We start from the raw sequence: 13,824 nt of genomic DNA on the forward strand, positions 1-13,824 counted from the left end.
GCTGAACCAGCAGGGCGAGAGGAGGGGCCGGTCCCTGAGGTGTGGGAGAGCAGAATGACCCCGAAGCCTCTGTGAGGAAAATGAGGTCGAGGTTTTCTTTTTTTCGAATTTTCAGTGTGCGCATAACGGTCAGGGTGGTTAGGAACACTGTGGAGTCAGAAAGGTGGGAGGCCAACCCCACTCTTCCCTCCCTGGTGGGATGAAGGGGCCCCGCTGTGGCCACCTGGAGTCGAGTAAGGCCATCAGCACAGTGCTGGGCACCGCCTGCTTAGAAATCTTCTGAAACGCAGTCACTGGTGGAGTGGATGGTATGCGGTGGTGTGACACAGCCAGCAGTGCTGCGGCCTCTCTGAAAGGCCCCTCCTGTCCCTGGACTGGGCTTGGGTGTCTGCGCTTGCCAGCCTCCTCTAACTGAGGCCCATTCCTGGCCTTCTCTCAGGATACTGCCCCCTCAGCCTCCCTTCTCCACTGATCGGCTGCAAGCAGTGAGCTCACAACAGACCGCCCATGGGGCTGCAGCCCTCAGCGGACTAGTTCTTCAAGGTGGGACTCTCTCCTGCCCTTATATAGTGACCGCTCATTAAAAGACTTCTCTGTCTTGCTGCAGCACCGGCATCTGTGTACTGTAGACAGACATGAGACAGAGCCAGAGAGGAGACTCCTGGGTAGGAAACCAGTTGTAGCTAGAAACAAAGGTCTCTAGTGAAAGGTCAGAAAGGTTTGACGCCCTCAGAATCTAACACTGGGATCACTGATGATCTTTCCTGTGAGAAAGTCTGCAAAGACTACGAAGAGTGACTGTTTTTCAAATGCATAAAACTGAGCAAAAGACCAGAAGGCACGCTAAGACACACACAGCCCAAAGTCACAAAACCAATCCAGAAGCCAACCCCACTGAGCGCTGAAGGACCTGAAAACGATGGTTTTTAAGAAGCTCAAGATCTAAGAGAATGGAGGAAAAACTTAAATCAGGAAAATGTTGCATGAAGAAAAGGAGCATATCAGAAATTGTAAAAAAGAACCAAACTCTGGAGCGGATGAGTATGACAACTGAATTGAAACCACTACAGGGGTTCAACAGAAGACTGGAAGCAGAAGAATCAACCAAGGTAAAGACAAGTCACTTGAGGGTTCCCTGCTAGCACAATGAGTGGAGGCGCAGCACTGGAAACTGGCCCCAGCCACCTCAGTCAGCATGAATTTGGTCCCCCACCAGCAGACCTCTCCTGTGAGCTTCGTGGATCTGTCTGTTCTGCTCCCTATTGTCTCTGGTGAGTCCTCTCGCTGCCCTTGCACTCTGGCCTGTGCCCAAGCTCTGTATGCATAAAAAAAAAAATCTTTAAAAAAAGAAAACAAAGCCACCCAGCTTAAAAAAAAAAAAAAGAGACAGGTCACTTGAAATCCCTCAGTCACAGAAGAAAAAAAGAGAATAAAAAGAGAAGTGAGCCCAAGGTGCTGATGGCCATCAGCAATGGGACAAAATTGCATCGTGAACTTACAGAAACGAAGTGAGAAAGGGACACACCTTTATATGAAGACTAATGGCCCCCAAACTACCCCAAATCTGAGGCAGGAATTGGAAATCTAGATTCCAGGGTTAAGCAACCTTCTAGCTGATCACCGATTACGCCGTAGTAATCTTTAGTTTTATTTTCCAGGCGAACATCCCAGCTGTGACTTTGCGTTACTTTTATGGACAGGAGGTCAGAAGCTGTAAAGAATGAAACCTACAGATACGTGCCTGGCTAAGCTTGGGGACAGGAAGCTGAAGGAAACAATCATTTCCCTTCAGCCCTTGTGAATTCCTGTTGAGTCGTTAGAATAAGGAAGAGTCCCACAAAGGGAAAAACATGATGGACATGACGCAAATTTGTGATGTCCTTTGCATCGTTTTATCGAAGAGCTAAGAATGCCCAAAGCTACTGTTCTAGCTTCTTACGAATTGCTGTTTCCGTGGCATTTCAAGTCGCACGAGGCAAGAGAACCACTGAGTACCACTGAGCGCTCTACAACTTTGGTTCTTTGCCTCTTACACAGTCACAGCTTCCTGAGGATATGAGTATGGATCTTGATGTCCAGGAGAAATGAATCCACAGTAAACCTCACAAACTCAGTGTTACAGGCGGTGGGACCACAGCCTCGAAGACTTTGACTGAAGCCTGTGTTGCTTCTACCTACGCAAGGGCAGCATAAATGGCGTCTGGTTCTCCCAGCGGCAAAGGCAGCAGACGCACTCCGACAGCCAGATCCCAGGCGGAGTGCTGGTGGGGTGGGCGGGAAGTCCTGAGGGAGAAGGCGCTCAGGCTCGTCACCGCTGGAGATGAAGGCTAGAAATGACGAGGCACCAGCACTTGCTGCCCCCTCACCACCGAACCCAGGAAGCAGGTGTTATCTTGCCATAGCAAAAGAGAGCAGAGCAAAACAAACCTAGTGCCCAGCGAGAGGCCACTCGCCGAGGTAACGGAGACCTGCAGCTCAGGCCTGCTGGACATTTCCTGAATGCTCAAGGTACTAAAGACATGTATAACTCTGCTCATTACACCACGCTTCCTATTAATTTACATACCATACTTTGAAAGCAAGTCACATGTGGACAATTTTACACTAGTAGAGTGTATATATTTCATATATCTGGAAAGACCTCACTTCTCCAACAACTTTATTCTTTACAAAATACACAAATAAATTAAATGGCTGATTTCTAAAATATTGGCATGTTGAGAAAGCAGGCATCCCATCACCCTCCCAAATTACTGCACTTATCTCCGTTCACCTTCCAACTCTGGTGGCAAAGGGAAAATGGAACTGAAACGAGGTCAGCCGTGATGGCGCTTCCCAGCAAGGCCCCGGCGCTCGGGGGCGGCAGAGCAGCAGCGACCAGGCTACTGGGTCTTGCACTCCGGCACATCAGCCCCAGAGGTGAGCCAGGCCCCCGGTTGTGGGGCCACATTCTCTGCTCCAGCGGTCTGTTCTTCTGAGACAAGAAAGCAGAAACAGGAGATGCCGTGTTAACAGCTATACAGGACCAGGTGCCGCTGGGAGTGGGAATGTGCGAAGGCCCCGAGGTGAGGGGGAGGGAAGGCCTCGCGCTTCAATCCTCAGCGCGGCAGAAAAGCCGTCCCCGCCACCAGTTCTGGAGAGACGCGTCCTCAATTGTCTTCAATGGATGTAGACACCCTATCCACAAAGTGGAGTAGTAAACTTTTATTTAAAATTCGTTAAATTGAGGTTCAAAGCAACTCAAACACTGTGATTTTCTGCTGACTGCTTGTGGAAAAATGGCGTGCCTTGAGTATGTGTTTTAGAGAGACGGTAGCTACCCTTGGAAAACCTCGAGGTTTTAGAAAGCTCAGTCAGCCTCCCTCATTTGTTCATAACAACACTCATTTTTCAAAGTTATTACACTCAGTAAAGTAAACTGAGTAGAGCTGGTTTTACCATTAGGTTGTTGAGATAATTCAGGTTGCCTTTTGGAATTAAAATTAATGACTGACATTAAACATTTTCTAGACTCATTTTACAAATTCAAACTACTGGAACTATGTCCCTGAACGCTGCATTGTCAGTTTTGATTTACATGTTCCTCCAGGCTACTTTTTTATTTACCTCACTTAATACAGTACCAGTGAGGTCTACACGCTGTACGTGACAGGCCTTTTATTTGTGTTTGGAGTGATTCATATTTCACATGCGTGCGCTGTCATTCTGGGCGCCCCCCAAATGCCACTGCCCAGTCCCTCCTGCCAGTACCTGGGGAGGGCGGGCCCTGACTACTCTCTGCCCCACGTGCCACTCCGCCCATCTGTCACTTCCTGTCACGTCCTGCTTCTCCACTGCCACACGGGTCCACAGCAAGCAGGGCTGGCTCTGCTCTCTGCACCAGCTCCCCCACACAGGTCTGTGCTCCCTGCGCTCCAACGCCCTGTTCCCGCCTCCCACAGGGGCCGTCGCCCTTCCACCTGCAGGTTCAGTAACTCATGGTAACGCCCCAGATCTGTTCCCTTCAGGAGCACCTCTTAGTGTTCCTAAAACAAAGGCGGCGACATGTCTCCTGGCCCCACACACTAGAATTTGGCTTTTCCTGGATTATCCCGCTGCTGGACTTCCCCCTCAGGAGGGCTGGGTCCACGCTGGTTCTGCCCATCAGTCAGTGCCTGTCACGTTACTGGTGGACATGCTGCAGACTGGGTGACCGTGCAAGTACACAGGTTGCCATCAGGCTTGTATAGCAGGAATGACATGAGTACTGGCCACGGAATTAGTCAAAAAGGCCTTTCCAAAGAAGCCACTGTGCTTGCAGGGAGGTGTCTTATGTTTTGGGGAAAAACTGAAGACTGAAGAGGCAGAGCAGGCTGGACTTGGGTAAGATGTGGCCACGCCATGGTGCTGTGGGGACTCCCCCTGCCCAGGTGCGAAGGGCATGGCAGCCCCTGCCCACACCAGGGCCCATGCCCCACTGCCAAATAACTGGGATAGCCGCCTACCTGGGCAAAGGCCGAGGCCTGAGTTGTCGAAGTAGCGAACTGGGTGCGGTGCTGGGAAAGAGCTGGAGCGGCTATTGAAGAACCAAGACTTGGGCGACTCCTGGGCTGTGGGCTCTGGCCCGTTCCGCTCCTTGCACCGCGAGGGTGTGCGGTGCCTCCTCTTAGGGGCTGCGCCAGCTGCCTTCGGGGAATTCTCACAGGCTGCTTCCCCGTGAGTGTCTCTCTTCAAGCTTCTCTCCTTCCAGGTCCTGAACTCACTGGAAAGGTGGTGGTTATTGCTTACACGTGGGGACACGAAAAGGAGCTCATGAGCGCATTCAAGGCCTGAAATGTCCACACGTCACCACATTCTTTACAAGTGAGTGAAAGCACCTAAAATATCCTTGACCGTGTTTTCACGTTTATGGCTTAGTTTCAACCAAACTCTTCCTGTTTGGGCTGTCTGCAGGTCAGGACGTGGATGAGGTCGACACAAACTCAATGGCTCAGTGCGTCTCCTTGGTCACGGAGTGGCGGATGCAAGCCAAAGGGGGTCACATGTGCAGGCGAGTCAACGTCGCCAGAGCGGCTGACCCTGCGGCTGTCCTGCAGTAGACTGGCCTGGAGAGGTGGCTGTGGCGGACCTCTGCTGTTTAAAGAGGACACTGCACTGCCCCTTCTTGCTTCCTAGGGGAGAGGTCACACGCTGACCCAGTCCCTCCAGAGTGCACCTAGGGGCAGGTGAGGGCGACCTGCTCTCCTTCACACCAGTCTGGCCCGAGGCAGGGCCTTGGTCTCATCTGTGTCACACCTCATTGCTGGCCCCCTGGGGCCACTGTCATCCAGGCTGAGGTTACCTTTGCTGGAGTAGAGCAGACCCTGCTGGCCTGGCACTGTCCTCGCACCAGAGGCGCCATCTAACCACACCATGATCCTCTCCTCACGTCTGGGTGCATCACGAGGCCCGTGCGACCTGGACCAGTAACCTGGCACCTCATCGGCCCTCCCCTGTGCCCTGGCCACACCAGGCACCTCTGTGCCCATCCCTGGTGGGCTCCCACTCTGGCTGGTCTCCTAGACTGCCCCTCCGACACCTAGAGGCCCCGCCCCCTGCTCCACTGTGCAGTGTCCCACCGGTCCTTCTCTTCACCAGCATTACCCTGAACAGTCATTTGTATGATCACTTGTTTAATGATGTCTCTCCCCAGGGTGTCACTAGCGGTGACACTGGCAGTGTGCTCTGGCAAGACTAATCTTTGGCAGATAACGATTAAGTTTGTCAGAACTGTCCACAATGTAAAAGTGAACAGGCCACAACACCAGACAGCCAGCTCCTGGGAGGGAAGCTCACAGGCTGGGCGTGTGGAGTCGTGGAGACCCTGAGATCTGCTGGCCCCGGTAACGGCTCAGGTCGGACCGAGTGAGTGGCCGGCAGCAAACACACGATGGCTACCCCGGCCCCAGGTCCTGGGCCCTTTACAAAGATACAGCTCACGGACTCTCAGGACACTGTCCCGCGCGGGAGCTCCGCCAGCTGCGTCGGCAGCGCGCCACCCCCCACCGCTGCACGGGCGGCACCGTGCCTGCCCCGTCCACACCTTACCTTAGCAGTTCGCTCTTCTGCTTCATGAGCTGTTCGTTTTGCTGCTTTAACTTGCAGTTTTCTTTTTCTAGCCTTACATATTCACTCTTCAGGATGAGCGCTTTCGTGCTTTGTACAATGCCGCTGCCACCGCCACAGGTCAGGGGTTTCTTTGCAGGCTGCGCCTCGGCGTGCTCTGAGACCACTATGAGAGGCGAATGCACAAATAGGTTATGGTTTTGATGATGCTCAACTTTCAAAATAAAGGGAAGCTCACCAAGTGCTCAGTCACTGTGAAAACCAAAGCCCGCGACTGCCATTTCCCGAGTCGTGTGTGACTCCCCGAGTGCCAGCTGCCCTAACTGCCTACCCGCTTGCCATTCTCCACCAGGTCCTCCCTTTACTGAGTAGAGCAGTGCACGGAGAAGCCAGTCACCACAGGCACGTACTCAGAAACAAGCCGGGCCCTACCGCAGGCCTCGGGCCACAGACGGCCGCCAAGGCCGCTTTCCATGGAGGGACTAGGCGCTTCTCATGGCCTCCCGCCCGTTTCCAGCCCGCTTACTCCAGGGTGGAGCGATGGGCTGCTGGCAGCTCAGCGTCAGGTGGGCTCTGCCCTGGACAGGGCGCCCTTTCCTGCCAGGGCCCAACACAGTCCCGCCGACCGGGCCCCTGGACAATCCCCATGGCACATGCCAGGTGGTATGGGCACCCAGAGGCCCCAGAGAAGCAACATAAACACCAAGGAGGTGCCAGCTCACAGTGGCCAGTGCTGGGAACCGATGGTGCTGGCTCCTCACGATGCCGGTGAAACCCTGTGTGTCCCCAGACCTTGCCAATCCCCACCAGCTGGTCCCGCCCGCTGCGTCCCTCCAGGGCCATGGTGGCGGCAGTGGGGTCTCCAGGAGGCCATCTCAGCGCTGGATGCAGGAGCCGCTCGGGCGCCGAAGGACTCAACACAGTTTCAGCTGAGCCCGAGGACTCACGTCCGCCACGCAGTGACTTACAAAAGACAGCAAGGCGTGCGCCATCCTCTCTGCAGCTGTCTGGATTTCAGCGTGCGCCTGACTGTCACTCACGAACCAGGAGTGATCATCCACGCCCTTAACAGTAAGGACCCAGGTCTGTTTTTAAACCCTGATGTTTTTCAAGGAACCGGGGTTATCCTGCAACACACCACGTCTGTCTGCCTCTAGCTTTCTTTAAGTGGACGACAGTACACACATCCTGCGTCTGTGCGGCATCTGGACCTCTCAGGGGGCTTCACACGGACGGTGGGCGCGACCCTTGCATTAAGCATGTGTGCCAGTAGGGCTGGTGGCCTGACCTCACACGGCCAGCGAGCGAGGGCAGCTGCCCAGGGAGCAGCCGGCCCCCTGCACAGCTGCCGAGCCCCGGGCGGCATCTCTCCCCCCCCCCAGTAAAACGCGAGAGGCAGACTGGGCCGGGGCAGGCGGAGGAGTGTTTAAGCAGAGGTCTGGCCTGCTCTGCAGGCCCATGCACACTTAGCGTGGAAGGCAAACCAGCACGCACCCTGCCGCCTAGCAGGGCAGGAGGTCCTGTCCACTTGGGGCCACAACCTGCCAAGACGCAGGTCACACTCAGAGTCACCCTGTCGGAGTGTCTTCGCCAACAAAAAAACCGAAGAATGCAAAGGTAAAATTCATACTTTTCCAGACTACAGTCGAATTGCGTCTACTAAGGAAATGTCATAGGAAAAGACTCCAGAAACACCTGTTCTGGGGGAACAGGTCTTCTGGGCCAGGATCAGGTAGGTTTACTTAACAGTTGGGGCAGGAGTCTGGAGAAGTAAACGGAAAGCATGTTCTGCTTACTTGAGGTATCTTGGGCCTGCTGATTTCTTCGCAGATTTTCTCTCAGTGCTCTTATAACTTCTTTCTGGTAGTCTACAGTGGCTTTTACAGACGTCATCCTAAGAGAAGAAACAGATTTTTAGGGGCAGAATAACCTGAACTGTAGCCAGTCATTTTCTGCTGAGACCCCTTGCAGTGACGGAACGTGGCCCAGAGGAGGAGCGGTGCTCCCGCGCAACCCCAGCAAATACATCCAGATTTTCAGCATATTCAATTCTCGTTCCATGTACAAACTTACTTCATCAGAACTGTGGTCGACGAATAACACTGTTTGGGTACTCCATTACCGATCCTATTAACAGCTTAAGAATAGCCCTTGCCGACTTGAGGGGGTTACTGTGCGTTGGCAGCCGAGTGAGGTCTGTGGTGGGGTTTCTGTCTGGGGCAGGAACAACAGCCTTAACTCTGAGAAACCAATTCCTTTTAAATTCCTACAAGGCCCAACTGCCACTAACTGGACCCTGAGCAGAGTATCTGTGAAGCTGTTGGGCGTTTTCCACGAGGTCCTAGAATCAGCTAGAGGGCTCAGAAGTCCCCTGTCAGGGAAGCCAGGTGACTGCGGCCTGGCGAGGGGGAGCAGAGGTGGTCTGTGAATGGCTGACCAGCAGCGCTAAGTAATAGTGCTTTCTGCCTTTTTCGGACACTCTTCAGTAGCTTTTTTTCCAGATACTCAAAGTATCTGCTGACTCAGCGGTAAGTCAAACTGCTTAGCATAATGAACTTAACAGGGGCAAATGCAGTGAAACTTAGCAAGTGGAAGGCAAGTGAAGTGAGACAACACCAAGGCTCACACAGCCTTGGTGGGTTAGGTATCATTAAATATTTGTCAGAGGCTTAGGGAAGAACAGAGTTAGGAGTCAGAAGGGCGTTTCAGAAACACCCACAACAAACTGAGCTCTGACCATGAAGGTGAGGCCCAGCGCAGTCTGCTGAAGCAACGTCTCACTCCTCACCCAGGTTCCCTGCCTGCTTAGTGGCCTTCCTGATGCTGCTTCACAGGGCCCGGGCCGCCGCCACACAGCACTAAGTGAGATGTGCTCCTGGGTGCAGGTGCCCCCACGCGACACTGCAGAAGGGCCACCACAGACCTCACTCAGCTGCCAACACACGGTAACTCCCTCAAGTCAGCAAGGGCTATTCTTAAGGTTAACAGGATCGGTAAAGGAGCACCCAAAACAGTGTTCATTGATCACAGTTCTGATGAAATAAGTTTGCACATATAATGAGAATTTAATATGCTTAAAATCTGGATCTATCTGTTTTCAAGGAGCCACACTGCGAAACGTTAACTAGTGCTGATAAACTTAGGCTGGGGAGAGGATGCAAGTCACGGGAGCACGTCGACTAGGCACAGACATACTCCTTCTCAAACTCCTTGGCGTGCGCCATCTTCTCCAGGTCTACTTTTACCAGCTTTGTTTTGAGATCTTCGATTTCTTCTTTATAGGGTTTGACTCCCAGAGCGGCCTTGTCCTACATTTTTTTAGGAAAGATAAAGATAGAGAAGGTGTTAGCGTAGTTTAACAATTAACTGTGAGTGGGTAGGACCATTTAAGAACAGCCAACTCCAAATACAAGAAAAGCAGGAAAGATCACTTAACAATGAAACAACAGTCTAGGAATTCCTAGATGCTTACTAGGGAACGGAAACATTTAGTTATTCAAACAAATTCTTCTCTACGTAACCAATGATACACCTGAACGGAATGAAGCCTAAAGGCTGAAGACATGAAGGCGACTCCACCTACAAGCTCCCTGCAGGAGAGTTTTCTCTGGTGGACACCTGTCCTGTCTCTGCTGAAGGTGACCTCGTCACTCTCCTGCCCCCAGAAGCCCTTTAAGCCCCCCCGTGTGAAGATGGAGCGGGACCAGCTTAACTCGCCAGCTCCCGGTCTCCTCCCCGCCGTGCAGATGGCTGGGCTCCCACACCACACCTCTATGCGAGCTCTGTGCGACCCCCCAGCCACCTGAGTCACTGCTCCCCTTGGAGTCCTCTGGCAGCACAGGCCTGGACCCCAGAGTCACGCGTGCCCCATTTCGAGCAAGTCATGCATTCGCTTCCAGAGAGGCTGAGCACAGACCCTCACTCGTGTACAGGCTGCGCGGCTGCAGCCAGAGCGCCCCACTCAGCAGTCACAAGAGAAAAGCCTTGAAAATAAAATGAGTGTAAGTCACCTGAAGGGCTTGCATCATCTCTCTTGTTTTCTCAAGGCATTTATTTGATTCATTCACTTTCCCTTTGAGTTCTGCCACCATATTGGTCATCATCTCAAGTTCCTTCTCCATCTTTGTGATCTTGCTTTCTTTATGCTTAGCGCTGTCTTTAGCTTCACGCAGCGAGGCTTCCAGCTCCTGAATTCTCTGTTAGGAAAAGCACACGCATTTTTAAAAAAGATTTATTTATACATGCAACAACTGGGATAAAGGCCAGAAACGTAGGGGGTGAGAGCATTCACCAGCCCTACTCTGCTCCAGAGTGGGGAGCAGAACAGGTGGCCTGGCCAAAATCTACTGCTCAGGGGAGCAGCGGGGAGACAGGGCCCCGGGGTTCACTCGTGCTGCAGGGGCTGCGGCCAGCTTCGTAGTGCTGTGCTTTACCCCGGGGCGCCACACACTTAAGGCAGAATCACAGTAGATGAGTTTGAGACAAAGATGGTCACATTAAGGCGTTAATTTTTCACAGATTACATTAACAATGGGTAGAAAATTACTTGTTTAGAAGCTGATGCTTCTTGGATTAAAAGCCCAATTCTGCTTTACAATATTTATTTTACTGACTGGTGAGCACTCTCATTTTAACACTCACAGGAAGCACATCTGCCAGCTGACTCGTTAAATTAACATGTCTAGTACACATTTCCCTTTATTTTTATGACCGTTCGCTCTTCGTTTTTACTCGGTAACATACATCCCAAATGTTCCAGTACCACACATACAGCTCTCTCACATTTGTTTCCCTGGGCTTTGTGGAGGTACCATCATTTAGCTAACCTGTTAGGTGATTTTAGGTTATTTCTAGTTTTTGCAAGTCAACAGCACCTAAAGTTAGATCCCTGACTTTGTTCTTGGGTGTTGGAGTATTTGCGTGCACGACACAGGCTTCCGTACGGAGCGCGTTTTTGCCCACCTGGCATCTGCTTAATGACTGAGACCTCCTTTCTGTCCGCTGCCAGTGATGGTTCTGTGCCCACAGCAGCAGACCAGCTTGTCCCCGTGAGGGCTGTCACCACAGGCAGGGTCTCGGTGCTCAGGCTTCCCTGTACCCCACACCACGGGCTGCCCTAACTGGAGGCCAAGCAGCAGCGTCGCTCTGTCCTCGGGCGGGCACATCCCCGCTTCTTTCTCTCACAGCTGCTGGTAGCGTGCTTCAGATTTCTCCTTTCTGTCTCCCAGCCGAGATGGGCAGTGACCAACAAACCCCCATAGTGTGCTGATGTTTTAGTTTCCATTGGTAACTGCCAAGTAAACTGTGGTCAATGCCTTACAGTACTGGCTTTGTTAAAAATGACCAATTCTAGCTGCCTACTTGTCATTTTGCTTGTTAGTAAAATAGTGTGTTTACTTTACTCAACTATCCCCAGGTTAATAAAATGACAAAACCATTCAAATAACATACGAATTCTTAGAAATCTGTTGTAATCTCTGATAGCTTTATTTTGGTTGAAAATGAACTTATTTTTCCCTCTCTAGGTCAGTTCTGTATACAAATTATAGTTTAATTGGAAGCCACATGATTTAGGAAAATTATAATCTAAGATACCAATTAGTTTTGTTTCATAATGCAAAGGAAAGATCTTATGTAATAGCAGAATGAGAAAAATAAGCCCGCCACTCTCTCTCTCTACGTGTTTCTTGCTAAATACATTAAGTGCTATAGCTTTTCTCCGAACTGTTATACAGATGCACCGTGACTGATAAAGCTGCTGTTCAAAAGAGAAGGGATCACACACCTCTGAGGTAGGCTGTGGAGCTCTGGTCGTGACATGATTCTTCTCGCCTGTGGGAGCAGGGTTGACAAGGGCACCAGATGTCTGGGGGATCTTCAAAGTTTGGTAGTTTTTAAACAGTTTTTCATTTTTCTCTCTCACTGATTTAAGTCTCTGCTCCCATTCTTTGGCAACAACTGCATTTCTTTCCTCAAATTCTGTGGATTCATTCATTATAGCCTAATGGACAGTAAACACACAATTTTGGCTCTAAAATTATAGATTAAAAAGATACTAGGATACTAGCACAAAGAACATGTTGAAATTCTCAGTTCAGAATACTCTAGAACACTACTTTAAAGGCATGTGAATAGTTTCTGGATTGTACTGACTGGCTCCTGCAATGTCAGATGTTGGCTACGGGTGACAGGACTGTAAGGAAAAGGGCCAGGAGCAGGCACTGCTGCAGGACAGCGGCCTCACCACCAGCCTGGTGCTGATGCTGAGGACGCCGAGCTGAGCGGGGAGAGCTGTCATCTACGTGAGGCGGATAACAGAACCCTGCCGACCGCTGATGGCATGTCTGACGGCCATCTAACAGCCGGTCAGCTTAGCGGCGTCCTGCTTCAGTGTCCACAGGGAAAAGGTCCCAGGTGTTTGGTAAGCGATGTGCGGACCTGCATTCCTGGCGGGACACTAGCCAGGCCCCAGCTCTGTGACGGGGCTGGCCGACAACCCCGTCGTCGCCTCAGCCTCTGCGCTCACCTGGGGGACTCGGCCCTCACTCGCTGGCTTCCTGGAAATTCCATCAGACAGTGCCTAGCGGAGTCTGGCGGGCACCCCGGACTCTCCTGGGCTCCGCCCCCTCATACTATACACATTCGCAGTCTCCTGCCCCAGACAAATACATCCTGCTTACACGGGCCTCACTGGTTACCGAGATGATCTTATACAGACAATGGTTTTATGCTTTTCTTTGCTGATTATGCACTTTTGTTTATCTTGAAACAGCCTAACTTACTATTTTGTTAGCTTTGGGTAATCAATGAAGAGGATTAACTACCCATGGGAAAACATTTAAAAATTAAAACTTTATTTCCTGTGACTTAAGTGTAGTTTCCATTTTGGGCAAGAACAAGCCAAGTCGTGACGCATAGACCCAGCCTCAGAGGCGGGGGCGTTGGCCTGGCTCCCTGTTCTGAGCTCTGCCAGGTTGTGGGGCCTCCGGAAAGCACTGGGTGTGCTCTCGGTGCACAGTGCACCCCACAAGTGAACCACCACAAGCAGCCTCAGGTGCTGGGGGTCTACCCACGGCTGACCACCCTGGGAAAAAGGACCCAACACGCCCTAGGGCAGGATCGGGATTAGTGGAGGGGGGGGAGGGGGGCAGCCGTGGGTGGTGCACCTGGGCCCCTTCAGGGGTATGGGCCGCCACCCCAGTGCCTGAGGCCAGCGTGATCCCTGGGAAGAGGCTTTCCCCAAAGCACAGGTGAATAAATAAAAAACACGAACTTAACGCTAAGCTGTTTTAAGTAAGAAGTTTAAAAATTAGAGCAAACAACAAAAAGCCTAGGGAACACCACGACAGTCACTACTTACAATGATCTTGCTGTTATAGAAGCTATTCACTTGGCAGAGTCGATCATTTGCCCTCTGGATGCCACTTTTAAGCTTCTCTGTGTCAAAACGAGTATTTAACCACTCTTCCAAAAACCGGGTCATCTCTTTCCTCCTGCTTAGTACTTCTTGAAATTCAGTATTTATGCTGTGGAACTTGCTTTCTGCAAGATCACTGAGAATTACCTGGTTGAAAAAGTCAAGTAATGAGTTACCTAAACATCAGTAAAGTTTTTTATTTATTTATTTATTTTTTTAAAGATTTATTTATTTATTTGTGCATACAGAACTGGGGTATAGGCCAGAGGCTCAGGGGCGGTGAGAGGCGTCACCAGAGACAGAGTGGGGAGCAGAACAGGCAG

The 13,824-nt window shown here is 51.4% G+C and overlaps 1 protein-coding gene across 1 annotated transcript in view; it reads right to left on the reverse strand.

The window, feature by feature from the left end:
* Nucleotides 1-2,598: 2,598 nt before the first annotated feature.
* CENPE (centromere protein E, 312kDa) overlaps nt 2,599-13,824 on the reverse strand; it is a 49,721-nt gene continuing 38,495 nt past the window's right edge. Inside the window, 8 exon segments of the mRNA XM_012727726.1 lie at nt 2,599-2,974; nt 4,485-4,762; nt 6,067-6,250; nt 7,881-7,978; nt 9,280-9,392; nt 10,095-10,280; nt 11,870-12,085; nt 13,445-13,648. Coding sequence (XP_012583180.1) covers nt 2,883-2,974; nt 4,485-4,762; nt 6,067-6,250; nt 7,881-7,978; nt 9,280-9,392; nt 10,095-10,280; nt 11,870-12,085; nt 13,445-13,648 — 1,371 coding nt within the window. The 3' untranslated portion in view covers nt 2,599-2,882.

The sequence above is a fragment of the Condylura cristata genome, unplaced genomic scaffold (genome assembly GCF_000260355.1).
Source record: "Condylura cristata isolate star-nosed mole 26May11 unplaced genomic scaffold, ConCri1.0 scaffold00021, whole genome shotgun sequence".
Lineage (NCBI taxonomy): Eukaryota > Metazoa > Chordata > Mammalia > Eulipotyphla > Talpidae > Condylura > Condylura cristata.